This window comes from Eufriesea mexicana, unplaced genomic scaffold (genome assembly GCF_001483705.2).
Source record: "Eufriesea mexicana isolate 0111107269 unplaced genomic scaffold, ASM148370v2 scaffold382, whole genome shotgun sequence".
Lineage (NCBI taxonomy): Eukaryota > Metazoa > Arthropoda > Insecta > Hymenoptera > Apidae > Eufriesea > Eufriesea mexicana.
In genome coordinates this window covers 1,833,184-1,860,225 of record NW_016908540.1, presented here as the reverse complement: position 1 = coordinate 1,860,225, position 27,042 = coordinate 1,833,184, and the positions used below count along the sequence as shown (strand labels likewise).

Below are 27,042 nucleotides of genomic sequence, written 5' to 3'. Positions count from 1 at the left end.
GAGAGAGAGAGAGAGAAGAATTTTCTAGACAGTGTCAATCTTCTTGTTTAAAACAGTTTATTGCCAATAAGTTGTCAATATTTAAATATTTTTATCTAAATATACTTATGTGTTAACTGTGTGTAAACGTAGAAGGTATTGGTGTCCATTTCTATTCACAATAACATCGATACTTCTCGATATTGTCAATAATATCGACCACGTGTAGGAGCCTTCCACTCCCATTTCGTTCTAGTAACACGATTCTCACGAGAACCCTAGCAGCCTGGAAGCCCTCGGAGCTATAATCCACACCTAGCGAATCAGTCAAATCGATGGAACGAGGAGAAGAATTTCGAAGTCAGAGATCAGGCGGGATAAATAATCCCGATATCTCGACTGAAATTAGCACAGGGTCCGGAACACAATCGGGCAATAAAGGATACCGCGATATTTCACTGGAAAACTTAAAAAGATCGTGATGATTAATGGAAGCATAACGATCGCGATGTGCTACATAGAGGCACGATCGCCGCGTTTAACCCTAACGAGATTGACGTGTCGTGGGTCATTAATCTCGGCATCGTCCTCGAATTTCCCTGGATTCTGGTTATTAATTTAATTCACCGGCCGCCATGTCGCGCCGCGTCACGTGACACGCTCGCTTTAATGAGATGGCGCGCGTCGCGTTTCGTGGAAATTTTCTTAGACGGAAACTGGCCGATGAAACGCGAAGTGCGTCGTTACGTTTTATTATGTATATTTATACGGTGGTTATTAAGGCCATCAGCTGCTGCACTCGGTTCCCTGGTCAAGTACAGAGGATTGACGTAACGCGATGATCGCTTGCGCGCGAACGAACCTTGTCCCAGGAGTTTAATTGTGACTCCATTGCCGAAAATACGAATTATTCAACGGCTGTAACTGGGTCGTAGGAATGGCGGATCACACGCTGGAGCTTCGGAGATAAATGAACGTTTGATCGTACTGACGAGGAGCGCGTTTTTCTGTAGGTGTTCCGAGGGGATTAATTGCTTCGAGCTTTGGGACACCTTTCTATGTTTTGTCATCATCTCTTTGGTAAAAGATCATCGTTATTTTATACATTTTCCAATCGTGCATTGGTTGATTAACGTTTGGAATTTTCAAAATGGTAGCATAGTATAGCTAGATAGAATATTTGTATATGTTAGTATGCATGCACATATCTGTATTATAATAATTAAAATATAGTTGATTAATAAATAGAAATTTGTGTCGTGTTAAGCTGTGTATTTAAGCAAATAGAAATTCAATTGTTTTGGTATTATTAAATAGTAGGTGATTATTGTTATATAGGAAGATATAGGTGTTACTATATAGGAGGTATTACATTGGTTGATTAACATTTGCAATTTTGAAAATGGTAGCTTAGTATAGCTAAATAGTATTTTGTATATGATAATATACATGTATAGATCTGTATTATAATAATTAAAATATGGTTGATTAATATATAGAGATTTTATGTCATGTCAAGTTGTGTGTTTAAGTAAATAGAAATTCAATTGTTATGGTATTATTAAATAGTAGGTGATTGTTATATAGGAGGATATAGGTATTACTATATAGGAGATATTATTCTAGAAATAATAATGCAATCGGACTAAATTATCGTTAGTGAGAAATTAATATTTATTAGGTACTTAATTTTCTCCTGATTTTCTTTTTTAAGATTTAAAAAGACCTCGGTGAAGGGAAATTTTTGGATGTTCCTACTCATCCAACCCCTCTCTTCACTAAAGACATCCTCCAGGAGCACCCACTTTTAGCTCCACTAAAAGGTTCTCTGTAAACATCCAAGTACTATTTACATCCAGTAAAGTCGTCACTCAGAAAGTATTTTTTTAACAGGCAATCTGGTTAGTTAACGATCCAAGCATAATTTCACCCCTGTATTACTTCAAAACAATTTCTATCGTAATTTACGTCGAGGAAATAGAAGGTAGAAGCTTTTCAAAACTCTAATTTATATTGAAAATTGAAAGAAAATTTAAACTTTGATAAATATTTTGAATTTTTTCACTGATCCTCTTCCACTGTATATTCAAAAATCACTAAAATAATTAAATAGATGGTTCAGGTGCAAATTTACTATTACTACTGTTATTAATAACAATACTTATAATAATACTAAGTGTCAGTAAAACTACTTGGTAATATTAATAACACAAGTATTCAATATTGATATAAATAATACTAATAACACAATTACTCGATATCCATATCAATAATATTGTAAGATGGAGAAAACTGGTATTGAGACACCAGAAATTAGCGGAACAACAAGAACAGAATAACACGAACACAATACTCCTAAAACTAATTTAACTTAGGAAAAGAACACCGAGATAACGCAACGAAAACACACAGAAACGCTCTCTTTCCAACACCAAGGGACTCACACTCGTACCGGTCACAATTAATTTCTGAGGACTCTGTTTTGGTCGTCAAGGGCCCTGCTTTTATGCTTTTCTTAACCTATGCTTCACCTCCTCGTATTGACCACGAAACTTAATTTTGCTACCCAAAATAACTTTTCCATTTGCTTTTAGAAAATATTGATCGGTTTATAATTTGCTTTTGTTGGCAATGGCCAATTCGTGATTTCTTTCGAAATGGTATCTTAAAATATAATTAATAATACAATTACTCGATATCAATGTCAATAATTCTAATAAATCAAATACTCGATAGTATTGACGATAATATTAATAAAACCATCGTCAGTGATTGCAACTAGATCCAAACAGTAATTCAGAGCTATCAACTGACGATTTCATAACCCAACGGACATACGTACATATAATCTCCTCGAACTTGACGTCGCGTAAAGGCTGATCCGCGTGTGTACACTTAGACGCGACTGGAGCGGTCACGGAAGTCTTCGGCCGCTGCGGGTTCCGGACAAAGTGCGCTTAACGAGTGGACAGGCCGGTCGTTACGACTAATTGCGGGGGAACGGTCATTAACAATACGAGAACGCGATGCCGGTGAGAGGTGAACGACGTTAAACTGTTCTTGTTTCATATGTTCGCAGGCGTGCGCCCCGAGGTACGTCTGGTTCTCGTTGTCCCAGCAGAAGTACGATCCGGATGACAATCGATGGAGCAAGGAGTCGACCGCTGGAAACCGAAGGGAACCAGTCGGCACATGCTGGGTCGTCCCCGGAAACTTCAACAAGCCGCTGGAATTTTCACCCTGTCGAACCAGTGAGTCTCTGTTTTTATCCTTTACTCTGTTTTTCTCTTTTTTATCGGGAATTTTAACCCTTTGCCCTGCAATGAGTCTGACTCGCCACGAGTCCTTCATGACAAATCTCATGGTTGCGAGCTATATTTATTTATTTATTTATTATGTATAGATAATTATATAATAAATTGTATATTTTAATTAATTATAAATAAATAAATATATTAATCATATTTAATTATATGTCAATTGTAAATAAATAAATAAATAATATTAATCACGCGACCATAATTGTATTCTTCACAGTTTCGAAGTTTTAATGTGCACAAAATTCGAAAAATTTCGAGGATTTTTATACAATTTTATCGTGGATGGAATAGGTTCATAGTGATTGAATAAAATTTAATATTATTTCAATGTATAGTTTTTTCATGATTAATCGTGATGCCAAGGGGTTAAGTATTTGTTCGAGATTATAGATCGAGAAGTTTTACTTGAGAAGTTGCTAGTGTTGAAATGTTGAAAATTTTGTCAGATATTTTAAAATTATTATTGGGAAATTTTGGTATTTTGGTTGATATTGAGAAACAATGCAGATCGCAATGGAAGTAGTTCTATATTTTACGAATTAAGAATTATGTGGCACAAATATTATTGAAGAATTTTTATAAAATTATAGAATTTTATAAATATATCTTTTAGAAGTTTCTAATTGTTGATAAATTTATAATGATATACTCGATGTGTATAGATCCACATACAGATCCACGAGGTATTTTAGGGGTTATTTCTCCAGTGACATAAAAATTGTCATATATTTATTTATTTATTTATTTATACTGGATTAACCCATTAGAAAAATTACAAGAAAATTATTACAGTGAGGTGTAAAAATTTAATAACATGATACTCATTTTATTAATTCTTTGAAAAATCTTAAAAAATCCGAAATAAAACTAAATCCACAATTGCGTTTAAAACTGGATTAAAATAAAATGAAATTGAACGAATGATGACACGAAATTCTGCATGTGGAGTAAAATAAAACGTCGTGTATTTCAGTTTTTCCATTTCTTACTTCCAAGATCAATTTTAAATTACCACATTCAGTAATTCGACGCTCATTTTATTAATTCTTTCAAAAATCTTAAAAAACCGGAAATAAAACTAAATTCATAATTCCATTTAAAACTGGATTAAAATTAAATGAAATGTAATTAAACTCTGAAATTTTGTAATTGTTTGAAATCAATTTAAAATTTTCCAAAATAAAACTGATCTTCGCGATATACGTATAAATTACTCTCTCTCTCTAATTAATCTTTCTTTATAAATTACTACTGTCCAAATATCTTAGCCCTCGAAATAAAATATGCACCGATACTTTATAAACCACGTCTCACACTCGTTTCTAACATAACCTATATTCAAAAAAATAAACCGAAAAGGAACGAAAAAATGAGAAAAATTGGAAATAAATAAATAAATACATGTTTATAAGTGAAAAAGACACTGCATATACATACCTCGTCCACACCCGGATGCTATAAACAGTTGTAAACATCTCCGGTGCGAAGAGCACACTCTTCTTTCCGTTTCGCGTGTCTCTTCATGGGGTAGCGCGAGTTCTCTCGAGTGGTAAATCGTTTATCCTTTGAGGAATCCCACGGGACGAATTTTCTCTCCAACGAGGACGAGGATACGCCGCGACATGTGGCCGTGTCCTCGAGGCATGGCGGCCATAAATACGCCCGGTAACAGGATATTTCCTGTCGTCCATGCAGGTCTGCCATGGCGTTTTAATGACAAAAGACGTATCGATTTTCTTGGTGCCGGTGAACCGGCTGCTTGTTTTACGGTGATTTAAAAACCGTGATTCCTTGCCTGTTTCTTTAGCTTTCTTAATCTGTTTGCCATTAGTGGTCCATTTTTTACACCATTTCTTGTGAGAGGGTAGTTATTTTCGAATCAGAATTAGGGGATGTTTTCTTTATTTATTTAAACTGGAAGAATAAAAGTGGGGATATTCTTAGCTCGTTTACTAATAGTTATTTTGAAACGTTAATTTTTAATTAAAATTAGAAAATGATAACTTTTGTAAAAATTTGTTTGATCGTAGTAAAAGTAGTATAAGTTGGAATATTTTTTACCAATTTACCATTCATTGTTTATTTTTGGAGAATTTTTAGTCAGTTATTTATTAATTAAAATTAGGGAATAACGTTTATTTTGATTTATTTAGTCAGGGTAGAACAGAAATATTTTTCATTCTGTTTTTCTCTGATAAAATCAAGAAATGAATTTGTTTATTTATTTGTTCAGAGCATTGGAATATTCTGATTTTCTTTGACGTTAATTTTCCAGTTTTTAGACATTTTTAATCAATTATTTTTTTAAAATGATGTTGAGATATATATGTTTTTGAATTTCTTTGGTTGGATTAGTAGGAGTTAGAATACTTATCTCTTTGTCATAAATGGTCCATTTTCCAAATACTTTTGAGTAAGTTATCTTCTACTTAAATTCTGAAAATGATGTCTCTGTTAATTTATATGTTTAAGTTAATAGGAGTCGAGATACTGTATCGTTTAGTGGAAGTTTTATAGCTCCTCGAGAGACCATATTTTTCTGAGCACTGTGAGAAACTGTATTGTATCTCGAATGACAGTAAAATGGTAATAAATTTTGTGGCACGATATATTTTTAGCTATAAATTGTATGGTTTGTTTGGTCGATCGGTTTAGTGCTAAGTTATGGTGTATTTTATTGCAGTGTCGAGGGTCTTTAAATAGATCTATAATACTTCTTATCAGTGTCTCTGAAGTAAAAAGTACCAATAAAAAGACGTCAAGTTATTACTTCCTAACTCCACAAAATGGCAAAATGATAACAACTGCTACAGTCGTTTGAAATACTTCTATACTCTGTGAAACAAAATTGGAATAAGCCTCCTTTTAATTTTTACGAAAAATGTCCAAATTTCGTGGAAATCCGAATAAAAGTAGTAGAAGAAGAAGCATAGATGCTTTCATGAATGGAGTGCCACATTAAAACAATTTTTTGAAGTTACAGACAATATATTACATATTAGAAAAATTGAAAGTTACCATTTCATTTAACTCTTTGCAACTATAATTTCATTATCTTTCTGCCTGTTCCTCTTCGAATTTCATAGAAGTTAGATTAAAAGTAGTATATAATAAGTATAGATGCTTCCACGAATGAAATACCATTTAAACAAAATTTTCTGAAGTTACAGAAAATATATTACATATTAGAAAAATTTACAGTTACCATTTTACTTTACATTTTACAACAGTGACCTGGCTTTTCTTTTTATATTTATGGAAGTTAGAATAGAAGCAGTAGATAAAAAGTATAGATGCTTCCACGAATGAAGTGCCATTTAAAAGAAATTTTCTGAAGTTACAGAAAATATATTACATATTAGAAAAATTTAGAGTTACCATTTTACTTTACATTTTACAACAGTGACCTGACTTTTCTTTTTATATTTATGGAAGTTAGAACAGAAGCAGTAGATAAAAAGTATAGATGCTTCCACGAATGAAGTGCCATTTAAAAAAAAATTTTCTGAAGTTACAGAAATTATCTTAAACAATAGAAAAATTGAAAGTTACCATTTTACTTTACGCTCTACAGCAGTGACCTCGCTTTTACTTCACCCCATTTCTCTTTAAATTTCATGGAAGTTGAAACAAAAGTAGTAGATAAGAAGCATAAATGCTTTCACGAACGGAGTGCCATTTAAAAGAAACTTTCTGAAATTACAGAAAATATGTTAGAAAAATTTAGAGTTACTATTTTACTTTACGCTCTACAGCAGTGACCTCGTTTCTCCTTCACCCTATTTCTCTTTAAATTTCATGGAAGTTGGACCAAAAGTAGTAGATAAGAAGTATAGATGCTTTCACGAACGGAGTGCCATTTAAAAAAATTTTCTCAGGTCAAACAACGGTGTTCAATGTCCAAGCGTTAAGTCCAGCACTGAAAGTGCATTTTCTTCTGTTCTTCGCGATAACCGTTTTTACCATTGTTCGAAGATAAGCTCCTTCGGAATTCACTGCATTTTTCCCTTATCTGCGGGTTATCACCGGCCGAACAGACTCTCAGCGCAGATTTCGAAAGCTACTTATGCGTAACACCGTATCGCGTTTCTCCGACGTTGTTGGGATGTTTCGGAAGTCTTTCCGGTCAATCATCTTCCGTGATCTAAAAAATCCAGGGAGTGTCGATAGACAGTTATTTCCTAGTCGTTCTTCGTTCGCCACGAGTTTGTAAATCTTAGAATTTATTTATTAATTTCTTCGGCAGGATTCATTGACAAGGACTCTATCTGATATCATATGAATTCCATAAAATACATTTCCTATAATTATATTAGATATAATCCTTATTAAATTAAGTATTTAGACGATTACTATGAAAAATAACTAATAATTCTTTATAAATTATTACGCATTTATTTGCTCACGAATAATAATAGCAATCAAAACAAACAGTATAAAATTCAGAAATCCATTTACTCCGAAAAATTTATTTTTTTTTTCGCATGTTCATAGTATTTCAAAAAGTAATTAACTTAATTAATTTAAAAGACTCGTAACAGACAATTTTGCACTCGAGCAGTGATTCTCAGTCACCGTTTCTTTTGATATCTTGATTATTAATTAACGAATATCAAGCAATAATTAGATTAGAAGTAACTGCATGTGAAATGTTGAATCCTTTTTTATTTCAACATAAACGATATCACCGTGTTCAGAAAAATGTAAGAAAAGCTTCGATTTGTTTTATGTTTATAGCGAAAGATTCGAGTGTCAAGGTTGCGAATATCATCAGTCTTGACACCTCTGCTTCCAAAGCTCAATCACAAGACTCCACCACAAGTACCTACAGTTTAACACACAACTTCCTTCGAGATGAACTTTATCACGTCCACTTTGCCATGCTTCAAAACACTTTATTACCCTCGCGAGGTATAAGAAGAAAGCGATTTAAAAGGCCTTTCGTACTTCTCGATCGTAAATAACTCGTTGGCGTCAGAAAACGCTATACCCCGCGTTCCGCCATATTTCTTTCCGGGCGATAGAAAAAGGGCAGCGAGCGTGCGAGAGTTTCCCTCCTACGTCGGTTTACACATCGTGGACAGATTCTTTTCAGGGTCGCAAATATGCCGCTCCTTTTTATCCTCGCACTTTCCCGCAATTAAAGTCAAACGTTCCCTCGCGAGGTTAATCCTGCGCGCGCAGCTCTGCCTCACGCGCTCTGTTTGCGCGCGCGATTTAATTTCTAGCGAAATTCTTTGCAAAATTTCGAGTTCGAGATAAACGTACGATTAGGAGAACCGAAAGAGAGATAAACAGGAGAATAAAATCATTCGCGTATCTCCTTTTTTCGTAAATATTTTTGCTCGATATTCATACATTAATTAGCCTAAGCTGAGTCTCGAAGTGTGCATGGTTTTAAATAACTCGGGGAATTTTTGGATATTTTTAAATCATTTTTAGATATTTGGAAGAGTTGTTCGAAGTTAGGTTGAATTTTCTTGGGGATCATTCTTCTTGTAGCTTTATTTTTGAGGTTAGAAAGAGTTTGAATGTAGGCGGAGGTTATGAATGCGCGCGCGATTTAATTTCTTGCGAAATTCCTTACGAAATTTCGAGTTCGAGATAAACCTACGATTAGGAAGACCAAAAGAGAGATAAACAGGAGAATGGGATGACTCGCATATCTCCACTCCAAGTCTCCTTTTTTCGTAAATATTTTGCTCGATATCCATAAATTAGTTAGCTTTAGTTGAGTCTCGAAGTGTGTATACTTTTAAATAACTCGGAGAATTTTTGGATATTTTCAATCATTTTTAAATATTTGGAAGAGTTGTTCGAAGTTAGGTTAAATTTTCTTGGAGATCATTCTTCTTGTAGCTTTATTTTTGAGGTTAGAAAGAGTTTGAAAGTAGGCAGAGGTTAGGAATGCTTTAAATATTGGCTTTCTTCGATTTTAATTGGATTTACGAAAATTATAGGCGATGTTATAGTAGTTGTTTGGAGTAGCGTGCAATATCGTGGACGTGTGAGCTCATCGTCGAGAAATTCCGCGGCGGGAGAGGGCAATTAAACAATTTGTAGCGGCCAAGCGAACGAACGTTTGCTGCCGCATTTTCCCGAGAATCGTACGGCTGGTTCTTAAACGGCTAGATCGCTTATGAAGCCGTGTGTCTGTCTCGCTCTGTGTCGCCTTTTGCTCATTGTTGCCTTTCCTGGACGCGAATCGCCATGTTCGTTCCTCCACATCGTCCTCTTCGTCCTCGACGTCGCGCGACCGGCTTCCATTTGTCGCATCGCGATGTTACCGCGTAGGTATGATTCTCTTTGGAACGATCAGCTCTGTAGCCTCGTACGTCGAAGGTTTCATTAACATTCGCGTCCTTCGACGACGTAAATTGCAGCGCGGAACGGTTGATTTTCCATCAGGCGAGGCTCTTCCACGATCTTCCAGCGCCCGTGGGAGATGACGATGGAGTTATGAAATAGTGCATGAGATCATTAATACGACGTTCGCGAGGACAGCGGAAGTCAAGCCGTTTTTTGAGTCTGTGTGGCTTTTACTTTCGTTTTCGACAGGTATACGGGAGATCTGAGGGGAAATTTGGGAAATTTGGGAAATCTGGAAAATTTGGAAAACCTGGAGAATCTGGGATATTTGGAAAATTTTAGAAATCTGAAAAATTTAGGTAAATTTGAGATATTTGGAAAATTTGGGAAATCTGTAAAATATGGGGAATCTGAGATATTTGGAAAATTTGGGAAATCTGGAAATCTCTAGGAAATTTGGAAAATCTTGGAAATGTAGATAAATTTGAGATATTTTGAAAATTTGAGAAATCTAGGAAATTGGGGATATTGGAAAATTTGAAATATTTGAAAAATCTGGGAAATCTGAGAAAATCTGAGTAATCTTGAAAATACAGGAAATTCGTGAAATTTGGAATATTAGGAAAATTTGGAAGATCTGTCAAATTTGTGATAATTGATAAATTGTGAAGATCTGAGAAACATTGGAATATTTGGAAAATTAGGAATATCTTATAAATTTGGAAAATTTGAAATATTTGTAAAAATTAAAGAAATGTGAAAAATCTAAGAAATGCTCGAAACGTGGAAAATTTGATTGAATAACATAATCTATGTAAATTTCGATTCCAGTACTCGTATATCAAAATACTCCATTTCCTTAAATCTTAATTATGTGATTTGTGATTAAAAATATTACTCAGGCTTCTAAAATTATCGACGAATTTCGATACCAATAATAATTCGATATTCAATTATGTCACGACTGTTAATAATTCCTTTTGTTCTGTTTTGCATTTCATTGTCCGTTTCGTGCTCCGTTCGCGAAATAGACATTCGCAAACATCTGCGACTACGTAATTTTTATTTCCGTACGTTTGCTCACGTGCACGTTTCCGTTTGTCGTAAAGAACTGCCGGTAATACCTATATCGATGTAAGCATGCAAATATCCACTTACTTGCGATATATATAAACGCGCAATACACCTTCAAGTCTACAGAACATACGAGTATATTCATAACATATCGATTAATATGTGTCTCTCTTGTGTGTCTCGGACTATAAAAAGTTATTATAAAAAGTTGCGAAAACACGTTAAAACGCTGATATGAACAGAATTTAAATTTCAAAGGAAGACATTTTTCCAAGAAGATATTTTTCCAAGCAGCTGCGTTTTTTCGATCAAAATAAATATCATTGTTTACATTTTTCTCGTTTAAGGCCAGCATATAGCATATTTTCTATGATTTGTGTTAATATCTCTTATCCTCCTCAGAGATGTTTCTTGTAATTCACACCGTGAGGCATAGAATATAAATTTTGGGTATATAAATTCCAAAAACACAGCTTCCTAATAACATTTTAAATCAACGTTACGCCATTTCGTTTAAAATAATTCGTTTTCCAACTGCAATTGGTTAAGCCTAAGCCAACTGCAACCTTCTCTGCTCATAATTCCATGTCATAACTCTCGTTCCTCCCAAATCATTCGCATTTCATCACCGCCAATCTTCCAACTATTTACTCACACACGCGTGAGACCAATATTTTTCACGGTTAAGCACGCCACTTCCACGTTATTTACATTAACAAGACACGTTAGGAAAATGATACGCTACTTAAACATAGATTACGCGGCTATCGTGCGCATGCGCCGGCGACGCGCAGACTCAGTCGCTCCGCCGTTAGTTCGCCGATAGCCCGCTGCGCGGCGTCGCTGACAAATCGATCGTTGGACTAATGGCCTCGCGAGGTGTTAACCGTGCAGAGGAAAAGGTTGCGCGAGTTAAGCGGCCGTAAAAAGAGCTTTTAGTGGCAACGACGGAGGTCTCGGTGAGAAGCGTGGACGACATTTATGATTCACGCTCTATCCATTACCTTCGATGCCGTACAGCCGGTGATTATGGCGCAGAACGTGCCCGATCCCATCCTTCTCGAGGCAACCGTTTCCGCGGAAATCGCCGCGTTATTACGGTCTACAGTTTCCAACGCCTCCCCATAAACGAGCAACGATTTTATCTCAGTTTGGTATCGGGACGAGGATCGTTTCCTTCTTACGTCCACCAGGAAATAGACACGTTCCTTTTCCGTTCTTTTCCTTCTTTTAGGTAAATGGTAGCTTGCTCGATTTGGGTTACGGCCTCGGCGGTTCGTTTTAGTCGACGGAATGATGGTGGTAATTAATTTACCACGGAATTTATCGTGTAAAGAAGTGTGCTGAGGTAAATATGGTTCGATGAGAGTTATTCGAACTATTATCCAATTTTAGGTGTAATTTTAGGTGTATTTGTATTGGAAATGATTTACTAAGTTTTTATACAATATTTTAATAATAATAAAAATAATAGTACTTTATTAACGGACAGAAGTCCTTTGGTGTACAATAAAAATAGTAAAATGAAATATACAGTAATAACCTAGTAATATAGTAGTACTAGTGGTGTAGTATAATAGTAGTAGGAAGTAATGGAATAAAAAATAATTAAAGAAAAAGAGAAGAACTTAATAAATAAATGGTTGAGGTCTAGTTGAGCCTTGAAATAAATACCTTAAAAGAGCATAATGGTAGAATTAAAGCATTAAAGAAGTCAGTGTTTTTGTAACATTTGTATTAAACATTTTATCAAACTTGTGGTAAATTTCTACAAATAGCTTGTTATTAATATAATTTTTATATAATTTTTATTAATCTATTGATAAAAATATAATTTTTATTATGTATTTATATCATATATTTATATATGTTGAAAAGATAAATCTAGTTGTATACAAAAATCAACCTAGGATATAAGGTATGAATAAATAGTTTATAAAATCTAAATTTTGAGGACAAATGTTTATATTAACAATCGGTAACAATTGGAGGTATAGGCGAACCTCATCGCGTACTATTTTAACACTCTCACGAGTTAGCCAGTCTCTCTAGAGAAGCACTCAAAGGCAGATATACCTTCTTTGAGTAATGAAAGACTAATATATATATTTCTTGTAATTCAAACCGTGAAGTATAGAATATAAATTTTTGATGTAAATATAAAAATATAAATTCCAAAAACACAGGTTTCTAATAACATTTTGAATCAACATCACGCCATTTTGTTTAAAATATATATATCGTAGTTATTTTACAGTTAAAATCCAAAATCCCAATAATATATATTTATATATACCTTATATTATTAAATTAAACAATATTTCATAGTGGATTTAAAATTTCGTTAATACTTCAGTTTCTAAAACGAGATATTCCTTTGGAAGAAATAAAATCGGCGTTTCGATTTTTCAAAATTTCACGTTTCGAATTCAGCTTCCAAAATTCTTCAAACAAATTTCCAATCAAATTCTCAGCTCGTATCAAAAAATCCCCAGCGCGAACAGAAAGTGATTCACCGATCTCCAACCATAACACCGATCGAGGGAACAATCCCGAGAATCAATCGCTTCGAAACGACTCGCCATCATCAATAACACACTGTACACACTCGCTAAACGATCTCGCGAGAGGCGAGAACATTCCCTCGTTGTTCATCGCGAGATTTCCTCGCTGGTCGGACAATAAAACGCACACATTCGAGAACCGCGAGCAGTAGGTAGCATCCAGTGAAAGTGACGATGAATTGCCACTGGTAAAACCACGTTCCTCGACGAAAGTAGTCAAGTTTTAGAAGCAATCGAGAAAGAAACACCAAAAAAAAGGAGAAAAAAATATTAGAAGAAACTAAATCGTAATTAGAAGGCGCCATTGCCGCAGGCGACTGCGTCGCCATCTAACGAGGCCAATTAGCACTTGATCCTGGTTGAATTACGATCGAGCGTTACCGATCCATCGCCATAGTCGTCGATCACCGTTGTCTCGCTCGACTCCTTTCGAACGAATCGCCCTGCCAGTTGTTATTCGCCAATAAAAATCATGGTCAGTCTGTCCTGACTGGGTATTAGGGGCAAGAACGTGACGGTGACGAGATCGTGAGTTCTACGTTGCGACGAGAACCATCTTATTGCGATTTTATTGCCAACAGCCGCGCGAAATTGCTCGGTTCAAATAAACCTCTCGAGGTGTCCCGTTTGTTTCACACCGATTTTCTTCTTGCTACGTGGATGAAAATATCGAGACGTTAGCTGTTTTTAGTTTTCCCATGAACTTCGTGACAGCTGCCTTTTTGCTTATAGTGATTCATTCGCTAGGACGAGTGACGTTGTCTCAGAGAGAAGATAGAAATGTTTGTTTATTGAAATATAACAGGCAATTTATTTTATTATTCTATATATGTGTATATGGTGTTCTATTATTCTATTTTGTTACATAAAAATTGGCAAAAATAAGTAAGTCATATAAATTGTAGTGGAAGATAGTTTAGAAGATCTATAAAAAGAAACGTGAAACAGAAAATGTGGAAAAATTAATTTCATCAAAAGAAAAATCGTAGTAATCAGTAGTGAGAGTGATAACGTTGAATGCAAAATTTTTAATAAAAATTTTGGAATCTATAAAAAGAAATGTGAAAGGGAAAATATAGAAAAATTAATTTTATCGAAAGAAAATTCGTGGTAACCAGTGGTCAAAGGGATAACGTTGAATGCAAAATTTTTAATACAAATTTTGAAATTGCTCAGTTAGGTTATGATGGGTTTCGTGTTAATGTAACGTAATATAATATTGTGTGATACAATTCAAATTAAATATATAATAAATATCGTATTTTTTGGGTGTAAGTATTCTTCTTTTCGATGACAGGAGAATATTAATTTCTCCATTATTTAATTTAATTTAATTTAATCAAAATTTTGGAATTGCTCAGTTAGGTTATGGTAGGTTTCGTGTTAACATAATATAATGTAATATAATATTGTATAATATAATTCAAATTGAATATAATATAAATTTCGTATATTTTGGGTGTAAGTATTCTTCTTTTCGATGACAGAAGAATATTAATTTCTCCAATATTTAATTTAATTCAATTTAATCGAAATTTTGGAATTTCTCGTGGAATTTAGGTCATTGTGAGTTTGGTATTAATATAATGTAACGTAATACCATAATATTGTGCGATAGAATTTAATTAAAATATGAAATAAATTTCGTATTTTTTGGGTGTAAGTATTCTTCTTTTCGATGACAGGAGAATATTAATTTCTTTAATATTTTCAGTTAATTTTTCTCCAATCAGCTTCAGTATTGTTCAACAAATTGGAAGAATTATTTAATATTCTCAAATGCGGAATTTTTAATAAAAATTTTGAAATTGCTCAGTTATGTCATGGAAGGTTTAGTGTAAACATAGTATAATGTAATAAAATATTGTATAATGGAATTGAAATGAAATATAAACTAAATTTCATATTTTTTGAGTGTATTTTTCGTTTTGATAACAGGAAAATATTAATTTCTGCAATATTTTTAGTTAATTTTTCTCCAATCAGTATAGTTCAATAAACTGGAAATGTTATTTAATGTTCTCGATTGTTGAGGATTATCGACGAGGTTTACGACGTCCTTCGAATTCTTTTTTTCCTTTCTGAACTGAAAAAATCATGACAGATAGAGGATACTTAATCGTTCGTCGACACACTCACACATTTACGCGGAATCAGAATTACAGTAGCTCCATTCATTCCGTGCAACTCGATTAAGCGTCACGTGTACAACTTACGAACGCTTTCACCGTACCGTTTTAATTTCATTCTTTCAAAGTCGAATTTAATTTATTACTTTCAAATAAAACCCTCGTATATCTCCATTGAACGATCACCAATTTATCTGACGTATTTCATTCAGCTTATTACCGATTATCACGTTATCTACTCATGCTTGTTATAGAGAAATTAATAAATCCAATAAATAATCAATAACTCCAATAAAGTTACATGTATATCCATATTCAAGTTAATACTAATAAATAATATCGATATAAATATATAATGGAATGAGCAAATAATAAATAAACAAATACAGGAATTAATAAATGTAAATAATAAATAAATAAGTATTTTACGTAAGGTAGTTTATCGATTTTTCTCTCTTTATAAAATTATGTTTCATCAAATTATGTATCGTCAGTTTATGGGTATATTTTCAATATACTTTTTATAGTAGAATTATAGTCAGCAGATATACTATACTTTTATATACTATAATAGAACATGTGTTTAATAAATGTGCTTGTCTTTTACTAAATTTACACACGAAGAGCGTACTAGGGAGGATGTAATTGTTTCCGGTGGTGCATGCACGTTCGTTTGCTTACTCTCAGTAGCACTTTATTCGTGAAAACATTTCCCTAACACTTGTCCTGGGCCCAAGTTCGAGTGCAAAGCACTCTCTTACCGACGAGAATAGCACCCTCGCAAAGCATCGGGACATGAAGGATTATAAATAGATCAACCGGCGACGATATCGTCTAATCGAACCTTCCCTTTGTTGCCTGGCACATTTTGCTGCTCCTTTTGTTAAAAAGAGAAAGCCTGTCATCTATAAAAATAAGCATTTGTCCTCCTCGCTCCGATGAACTGGAAAATCCGTGTTATTTGGACATCACTGGACTACATTTTAGTCCATAATACTATAAATAAATCTAGTCTCGCTTTACCCATTTCCTTAAATTCTCAAAAATATAGTGCTCTAAATACCCCTAACCTTAGATCAAATTAGAGCTCATACAAAATTAGTTAAATCCCATTTTATTCATTACACTGTATGCAATTATATTCATCAGCTGTAACAATTCTGGAAGCATCAGGTTAACGTTGTAATATTTTTCCCATATTCTCTCAATTTTTTCCAATCACCCATCAAATTAAACCACCAAAAAAAAAATCACTAAAAATAAATTATTTCCCTGTATATTTCCCAATTCTTAATTTCCATACTCCATATTATCTTATTTCGCGTATACAAAGTTAACGCCACCAAAGAAGTTCATCTATTAAAAGCCACGAGCATCACCAAGCCCACACTGAAGCCCCACATTGGCCATAAAACCACGCAGGTCCACCCACCCGTCCCATAACCTAGATCAGTGCCACGAAAATCAACAGCAACCCCCTCCCAGCGAAGCAATCGTAACACCGTCTAAACTGGCCATTAGTTCCACCATTTATTCGCCGGGTATCGCGTACGCAGCGCCATCTGAAACGCGCGGGCATGGATAACGCGACGGTAGAGAGGCCAGTCGTGGCGACGATCTTATTCGCATGCACGCGAATGCGCGGCGGCGCCGGTCGTCGGCGCGCGCACTCTCAGGTCTCGTTTTTTCCGTGCTCGACACGGCTGGATCGGTCGTCGACGACCGATTGATGTAATTGCGTGACTGGCAGCTCGTCTAAAGTGACCGATCGGCCGTCAGCCGACCCTTCTCGTCGGCCTCATAACGTATGTAGACGCGGCCGTGCACACGAAGTGCACGCTCCTGGGTCCCACCGGATATTCTCCCATACACGCGTCGTTTTCTTACTGGCAGTCTCTGTCGGGCCACGAGGCTCGATTAAAACGACCACGGCTGGCTCGTCGTGGAACTTTAGCTCGATGCTTGGTAGCTGGATGAAAGTGGACTTGCTTGGGCGTTGGAGACAGGTGTATTGGGTTCGGGTGGTGTATTAGGGATTGGGTGAAATTTGAGGTGACGATGACAGGTACTTGGATTGGTTGTTTTATGGAATTGGGTGAATTTAGAATTTTTGCTTTCCTTTTTATATTATTGATTGTAATATGGGTTAGGGTTTTGTATATTATGTGAAACAGAGTATATGACTGGGTCAAATGGTATTTAGGTTAGGTGTAAAATTAATTATGGATTACTTGGGTGATTTGTTTTGTAAGATTGAGTAGATTTCGAATTCTTTCTTTTTTCTTTTTATTATTGATTGAGATATGGGTTAGGGTTTTGTATATTATGTGAAACAGAGTATATGACTGGGTCAAATGGTATTTAGGTTAGGTGTAAAATTAATTCTGGGTTACTTGGGTGATTTGTTTTGTAAGATTGAGTGGATTTAGAATTTTTGTTTTCCTTTTTATATTATTGATTGTAATATGGGTTAGGGTTTTGTATATTATATGATATAGAGTATATGACTGGGTCAAATGGTATTTAGGTTAGGTGTAAAATTAATTATGGATTATTTGGGTGATTTGTTTTGTAAGATTGAGTAGATTTCGAATTCTTTCTTTTTTCTTTTTATTATTGATTGAGATATGGGTTAGGGTTTTGTATATTATGTGAAACAGAGTATTTGACTGGGTCAAATGGTATTTAGGTTAGGTGTAAAATTAATTCTGGGTTACTCGGGTAATTTGTTTTGTAGGATTTGATTGGGTCTTTTAACCCTTTGTACTCGATGATTTTTTGATTAGAGAAGTGTAGAAATTCAAAGATTATCTTAAATTTTATATATTAATTAATATCGGTCTTCAAAATTTTATTAAATGATAACTGAAGGTTGCCTCTCGAGTTCAAAGGGTTAATTATCTGGGTATTCTTATTCGATTATTAATTCTCTTGATATACTATTCTATATTATATTGGGCAAAATGGGACAAATGAAATTTAATTTTGTAAATTGTTTTTAAGAATCTATTATTGTAGGAATTATTAAGAATTAATGGGATAATTTAGTTGGATGCTTTGCAGTGGTAGAAAGTAAAATTTGATGCTATCTATCTAATTCTCCGAGATTATTTCTTAGATATTTTGGAGAGTAATTTACTTGGAAGAAAGTAGAAATATTCTTCATAATTAGACTAACCGTATTATTATGATAATCATTTTAAATAATTAGTTTAAGAGACTATTATTCAAGGAAACACTGAAGATGCACTGTGGAGAATTTTAGCTTTATTAATTATCGATTCATTTGCCAAGATTAATTCATAATCGAATTTACACTCGATAAAGACGAGAAGTATCACAGACTTCGCCGAAAGGGTCTGAAGTTACTCAATGAAATAAAAGTTCGTTGACTCGTGATCAATCTCTGAGTAACTACTGAGTTAATATTTAATTCATGGAACGCGTTATTTATTCATGCGGTGAACTAAATTTAAATCAAACGATAAGGAACGTATTAGGAAAACCGAAGAATAAATCATCATACCATGAACATTCCTGGGTATAACTTCCCAACTAACTCAATTAATCTACATATATTTTATTTCAAATTTTGCTCCTCCCCATATAATTATATTTCTTCAAAAATTTGAACAATTTTTATATTATAAAATGATATTCTCTGACACAGATATTCTGAAAATGTTTAAAAATTATTTCAAATATTCTCATCGTTTTTAATCTATTTCTTTTTCTTTTTTCTAAATTCTAAGCTATTAAAAATTCACAGAATTATTTTTGATACGTACATTGTTTTTAATTCAATTTTTTTCTAAATTCTGGTCCATCAAAAATATCCAAAATTATTTTCAATACTTCCATTGTTTTTAATCCAATTTTTCCCTAAATTTTGGTCCATCAAAAATTCACAGAATTATTTTCAATACTTCCATCGTTTTTAATGCAATTTTTTCCCAAATTCTAGTCCATCGAAAATTTACAGAATTGTGTTTCCATCGTTCTTATTCGAATTCCTTCATAAATTTTAATCCATCAATAATTCATAGAATTGTTTTTAATACTTCCATCATTTTTATTTCATTTTTTTTTCCAAATTCTGGTTCATCGAAAATTGCCAGAATTATTATGAATATTCCCATCGTTCTTATTTCAATTCCATCATAAATTCCTTCATAATTCATAGATCCTACTCGTATAGTAGCGCACTGAAAACCACAGTCGTAACCTTGACTAGCTCAAACGACGAATCAAGCATGCAATAGCAAAATGGCGGGTTTTGTTGCTTCTCTCCAACTGATAATGGCCGATTGTCGGTTAATGCCAGCGACTCGTCGCGATTACGTTGGCGCAGCTTTGACGAGTGTGCCCAGTTTATTGATGCTAATGCCAAGTGTCCGGTGGAGATTAATCTTTCCGGCTGCGGTCACATTCGCGCGATCAATCTTACGCGAGGGTGCTCCTAAAGGATCGTGAAAGCGCGATTCGTTTTCTCCGCGAATCGATTTATGCATTCGAAATTTTACTCCTTTCCTTTCCTCGAGAGCCTGTGTGACTCGAAGCGGTGAAAAGCTTGATTGATGGATGAGGCGGGCTGTACTTTGCGCGACCTGTGTCCGATGTTTATTGAAGCTGCGAAGAATATATAACCGATTTTTTCTTGAAAAAGATTTGCAAATTTTTGCAAACATTTGCAGAATTTGCGAACACGTAGATTCAAATGGGAGTTATTCCGTGAAATTATGGATTATTTATTTATTATTTTATTATTGTTTATTACAATGGAAATTGATGTGTGATAGATTTATAAAATAAAATAGGAATATAAATATTCGTAAGGTAAATATCATCATTATTTGTTAATTATGTAAATATTTATTACATACAATTAATAATGGATATTACAATAATTCTTGGAATTCTAAATTGCAGCAATGAATAAGCCACTGTTTATAAAATTCTTTCCCAGAGCATTGGAGTAATTATTATGTAATCAGTATAGCGCGTCATGATTTTGATATCTGAGGAAAAACTTCATATTGGATTCATTTATGTTCATTTTGTATAAGAAGATACAGATGCAAAAAGTATTCCTTGAACATCTTTGAAATTCTTTGAAAGACTAACAATCTTAGTGATGATTTCACTCGAATGATAAGTAGGAATTAAAGGTATTAAATGCAGTTAGAAACCTTGAATATAGATGGAATGTGAGGCAGCATGAAAATGTGTTTCTTCGTTGTTTAGTACAAGTGCTAATACACAAGTGCTTTATGGATTTTTATTTTTAATTTTTATTTCAGAATATCAAATGAACACGAAATACTTAATTTTATACTCTAATTAAAGAAAATTATACTCTATAATGTGGATAATATATATACTCTATGTATAGTATACATATACCATATATAATAACAATATATATTCTAATAAAATATACTCTAATATACGTAATAATATATATTCTATAATTTTATACCATAAATAATCTGTAATTAAAGTATAATTAAGGTGCAATTAAAATATAATTAAATTAATATTACAAGAAAATAATTAAATTTTCACTAATATAATAGTTTCGAATATTATCAGAATTTATAATAATCAACATATTGTTATAACAATTATTTACAATATATATTCGTTCATGTGTATTTACACATATTTTGTTTCAGATATTAAAATTTACTTTCAGTAGTTTTATGATAGTTATGATAGTTATGTTAGTTATACTATTGAGTAGTTTTAACTATCCAAATTTACAATAATTCATACACCTGCTGATATTTATATTTATTTATTCATTTCCTTCCAACCATAATATACCTAATCAACGAATTTGGGATGAAGTATCCATTTATACACTTATTTCCATTTATATAATTATGAAAGAAATTCATTAAATCTCTATTCGTAGTGTAACAAATATACTTACAGGAAAATATATTATATAAATTAGCAATTAATAAATATCAAATAAAACTTCGTCGTTATTCCTAAAAATTTATCAAAATACGATTACCAAGTCTCTAGCTCAAAGATATACGCTTCGAAACTTGAAACAAAATGGCGTCGCGCCTGCAAATGTCCGCGGCTGCCATAACTCCCCAAGACTCGCGTATTTCGAGCACCTTCGCATAAACATACAGCATACACTCGCCGGAAGTCTCGAAAAGAGTGGAAGAAAAGGAGGAAATTTGAAAGCCACGATCTAAGTGTATCTCAGACTCACTTTCTACATTCTCGTGTTGCGTTTGTATAGTTATGGACGTTAAAAGAACTTCCGTACGGAGGCAGACTACGAGATAGAGTGGATAACACGTGAAACGAAACCAAAAGCTTCCTTTTCTCGCCGCGACATCCTCCACTTCTTGCGTTTCGTCGGGTTTCTCCTGCCACGTAACCCTCTTTAAACGTTCCTCCTGGTGGTCGTGTTTGACTTATCTGGAAATAGATCGATGTAATTGGCCTGGCTTCGTTCCTCCTAATTGGATAATAAATTTCAGACGCCTTCGATCGTGGCTCCACCTATGCCACGAAGTATGAAATAAATCGTTTATATGGTGTTTTCGTGATTTAAGTTACGAATCTTCAGGTTTTAGCCTAATTTAATTATTGTAGTTATGTATTTAATTTGAGTTAGGGTAAATAGTATATATTTATTTAATTACATTGATCTATGCCAGTGTTTGACTGTATTTGAGCAGTAACGAATAGCGATAACTTGGGATAATTATTTTGTTGTTAATATTATTAATAATATTTCTAAATAATAATTAATAATTTCTATTTTAATAAATAATAATTTCTTAATAATATTTCTAATAATATTTATTAATTAAATTAATTAGTGTTATGAACTTCATTTTAATTGCTTAGATATTTAGTTGAGACGATTTGTGGGAGTATTGGATTGTACATGAGTAATAATGCATAGTAATAGCTTCTGATAATAATTTCAATAATAACTTTATCCTTAATTTAGATATGGTGTTCGATTATAATTTTATATTTAATTATTCAGTTATTTGTCATTTGTTAATTTATTCTCTTTTATTCGTACATTTTTCGTTTCTTATTTTACGTATATCCTTTCTCTCTGCTGAGAAGATTTTCCGATTGGTATCGAGGAAATTGAATTAACGTTTCCCCGTCGTGAATGAAATAATGAATTAGATAAATCTTCGTGGCTTTTGTTCAGGAATGCAATCGGAATTGTACTGTGAATCGTTCGACGTGTTGCTCATATTGGGTTCAGGAAAGAGCGTATTATTGCCAGATAAGCAGCATAGACTTCTCATTCCATTGATCAATTCGAAAGCATCGAGTATTCATCCAGAAAATTCCAACGTATCCAACGAAGAACCATTAAAAAAATACATAATTTTTCCTAAAATAATTTTCCTTCTATTTTATTAAATAACCCCAAACGCACCAAATCTACGAACATATTATTATATTATATATTCATACCCATCAGGATTCCATTAAAAAGACACATAAAATTTTTGAAAATAATTTCTACATGAACATAGCACAGTGAGCCAAACATTCGCAAACTTACATCCACTAAGAAGTTACCAAAAGGGATGTAACAATTTCCGAAAATAATTTCTTACATCAGGATTCCATAAAATTTTTGAAAATAATTTCTATATAAACACAGCACAGTGAGCCAAACATTCGCAAACTTAAATTCACTAAGAAATTACCAAAAGGGACGCAAAACTTTCCGAAAATAATTTTTATTCTATTTTATCAAACAACTCCAAACGCACTAAACCTACGAATATATTATTATATTATATATCCATACCCAGCATGATTCCATTAAAACGACATAAAATTTTTGAAAATAATTTCGATATAAACACAGCACAGTGAGCCAAACATTCGCAAACTTACATCCACTAAGAAGTTACCAAAAGGGATGTAAAAATTTCCGAAAATAATTACTTCTACACCTCGTCGAGCAATTTATATTCCACCACGAACTCACTCAACTCCTGTCAATGGCCCCCAAACACCCACAACTTTGACAGCTGTCATAAAAAGTAATTTTAAAACTCGTCCACAAAAGATACAAAATCCTCGCGACCCCTATAAACCAAACCAAAGGTTCAAAAACATGCTTTCACTCTACAGTCCCACGTTTGGAAGACAATACCAAAGCCGAAGAATCCGCGCAACATGGAGAGCAAAGAGCAGAAAGAAAGTCAATTTTCCCTCGTTCCGCTACAAATTACTCAGCACGTAAACTCGTCGGCTGAGAGGGCAGAAAGAAGCGGTGAAAACGCGTCGGAAAAAGAAGACAAAGGCACTTTTCACACACGGCGCGCGTCCCTGCGGGTAATGCAATTTCATCCGCTACTTTTCCGCTTCTTTCGTCGGCGCGGCGTCTTCCAGTGAAATATCATCGCGAGCCGGAGGCGACGAAGAAACGGTGGATATTTGCGCGCTTGCGAAAGGGCATTCCCTGGCAGGCGGAAAGAGCGAATTACCAGAAGAACAGGGCTGTAATAACCGTGACTTTTTCTCGATCGCGCGTAATTGCACGCCGAGGCCACGTGAAATAGTGTATCAGCCGCGGATAAAACTCGGTCTGTCAAACTCGTGTACGTGCACCGTCTTAAACTGGTTCGCCGGCCGGCTGAAAAACGGGAAATTATAGGAAATCGTAGCGGCGGCGAGGGTTGAGATCGTGATCGGCGCGGAGCGGACGAGCACGGAGACGCGATGTGCAGTTGCAGAAATTGATAACCGTGGAAAAAGTCGCGAGCCACGGATGAATTATGTATTTCGAGGGAACAATGGAGGACGGTGACGTGCTCTGGTTACGCTGCCTGTTTTGCCCATGGTGTAGAAGACGTTGCAACGAGGTGACCGCGAATGCATTCGCTGCCAGCTCGCGACGGGGTGAGAATTTAAAGGGAGAGGGTGCGGCGATGCTTAAAAGGTTGGGTTTCGTGAAAAATTCCGAGTGGATCTAGTGATTAGAAAGTATTTTTCGTTGAAAAATAACGTATAATAGTATAAATTTTTACGAATTCTTTGACAGCAGCGTTTACACCTTTTATCTCCTATCAGCTAGTGTCGGAGTGAGAATTTAAGGGAAGAGGGTATAGCGATGCTTAGAAGGTTAGGTTTCGCGAAAAATTCCGTGTGGATGTAGTGATTAGAAAATATTTTTCGTTGAAGAATAATATATAATATAAATTTGTACGAATTCTTTGACAGCTCCGTTCATTCCTTTTATTTTCTACCAGGTCATGTCGGAGTGAGAATTTAAGGGAAGAGGGTATAGCGATGCTTAAAAGGTTGGGTTTCGCAAAAAATTCCGTATGGATCTAGTGATTAGAAAATATTTTTCGTTGAAGAATAATATATAATAATATAAATTTGTGTTTCCGAGTGGATCAAGTAATTAAATAGTATTTTTCGTTGAAGAATAATTTATATATTAACAGTACAATATAAATTTATAGGAACTCTTCGACAGCTTTGTTCACCCTCTTCATCCCTTATCAGCTCGTGTCGGAGTGAGAATTTAAGGGAAGAGGGTATAGCGATGCTTAGAAGGTTGGGTTTCGCGAAAAATTGCATCTTTTATTTTCTACCAGGTCATGTCGGAGTGAGAATTTAAGGGAAGAGGGTATAGCGATGCTTAGAAGGTTGGGTTTCGTGAAAAATTGCGAGTGGATCAAGTAATTAAAAAGTATTTTTCGTTGAAGAATAATATATATATTAGCAGTACAATATAAATTTATAGGAACTCTTCGACAGCTTTGTTCACCCTCTTCATCCCTTATCAGCTCGTGTCGGGGTGAGAATTTAAAGAGGTTTTGTAGGTTTAACTAGTGCCACAGAAGTAAAATATTCGGTATTTTAACTTAGTACTATGGTATATGGTAGAGCAATGGCGTGATTTAGGGGAAGTTTGGAGATGTTTGAAGAATTTTTTAATTCTCTGAAATTGTGATTCTCTTTTATGATTCTATTATGACTCGAAATTTGAGTTTCTGAATTTTAATGTAACATCAATGATGATGTCAATTTAGGGAAGGATTGGTGAAGAATTGAAGAAGATATTCCTTGACGAATTTTTAATCCTCTGTAATTGGAAATACTAAAATTGTAATTGATTTTAGCCGTTTATCGTAATTCGAAATTTGAGTACCGATGGATGTCGTAAATAGATATAACAGTTTAATGATTCTCCAGTATAAAGATAGGCTAATATAATACAATGCTGCGAAAATAGCAGATTAAGATAAAGTATAGAGGTATATAAATACACTTACTGACAAAAGTTAAGAAACAAAATAACCTTCAGATTAAAACACATAAATAAACAATGAGTTTTCCTGAAATACTTCTATAAAGACTTGAACTTGTATTCAAAAAACAAAATAAAAAATATGTGATAAATATTAAAAAAATATTTAACAGAGTAAACTTTTATAACAAAATTCAACTGCTATTTTCGCTAACTTGAAAAATGTTTTTGTGCCAAATTCGATAAAAATGTGTCTTTAGAAATTGATATTTAATATCATCCCATAAATGTCCAACTGAATTTAAATTGTAAGATTGATTTGATTACTTGATTACACCAATATCATCATTCAGAACTCTAATAACCGAAAAAAGAAACTGACTCAATCGAGTTACTAACTAGAGGGTCCCAGTATTAAAGTAAAACAATAAAAATGAACTAAACCAAACCCACAATAAAAATCTGACTTCCCAATTGATATTTAATATAATCCCACAAATGTCCAACTGAGTTTAAATTGTAAGATTGATTTGATCATTTGATTATACCAGTATCATCATACATAACTCTAGTGACAGAAAAAAGAAACTGACTCCATCGAGGTACTAACTAGAGGGTCCCAGTATTAAAGTAAAACAATAAAAATGAACTAAACCAAACCCACAAATTTCATGATAAGATCAATCTAATGAATTTAATATTCAAAGCAACCACCTTAAACCAAAAAAGAAGCACGAACCCAACCGCATGGACCCATGGAATTAAACATCAGCCCGAAACAAGCCGCAATTAGACGAATCAACGTTCCATTGACATTGACATTCAGCAGCCCGTGATTCGATTGACTGTCCAGAACGATGAGCGATTCATCCGGAACGCGTCCTAAACGGTGGTCTAATTTTAATCGAATTCAATGTTCGTGCGAGTTACGGAGGTCGCGCAGGATTTCCTGGAAGCGATCGGCGCCGAGCTGGATGGCCTGATCGATCGATCGCTCGATCCGCGTCCGGGGAAAACGAGCCGCGAACGCGTCACGGCGCAGGATCGATCCGAGGATTAACGACGCATGCGCCGGCCCGCGGACATGCGCGGGAGTGCGTGGCGATGCCTAACTCGACTTCCTATAGTCGATGGCTGGACGCGCGACCTCCGTGACACGGGACAAGACGTTTAGCAAATGCGCGCGCCAAGTCTTTCACCTTTCCTGACACGGGATCCCCTCTCGCGTGGAATTCCTGCTTCTTTTTCCACAGGAGGATGCAGTCTAAGGACTATCCCCCTGTTTGCATTCTATGGCAGCTCGTGTATTCCATGTTCCCTGCGGGATTCGATAGCGATCTTCTATTATATTTCGTTGTGCATTTTCTTTCTTTTTTTTTTTTTTTTTTTTT

At 34.4% G+C, this 27,042-nt stretch overlaps 1 protein-coding gene across 1 annotated transcript in view; it reads left to right on the top strand.

The window, feature by feature from the left end:
- The window catches only part of if (integrin subunit alpha inflated), a 202,400-nt gene that overhangs the window by 130,047 nt on the left and 45,311 nt on the right, over positions 1 to 27,042 (top strand). Inside the window, exon 4 of the mRNA XM_017896747.1 lies at positions 3,059 to 3,230. Coding sequence (XP_017752236.1) covers positions 3,059 to 3,230 — 172 coding nt within the window. The remainder of the gene's footprint in view (positions 1 to 3,058; positions 3,231 to 27,042) is intronic.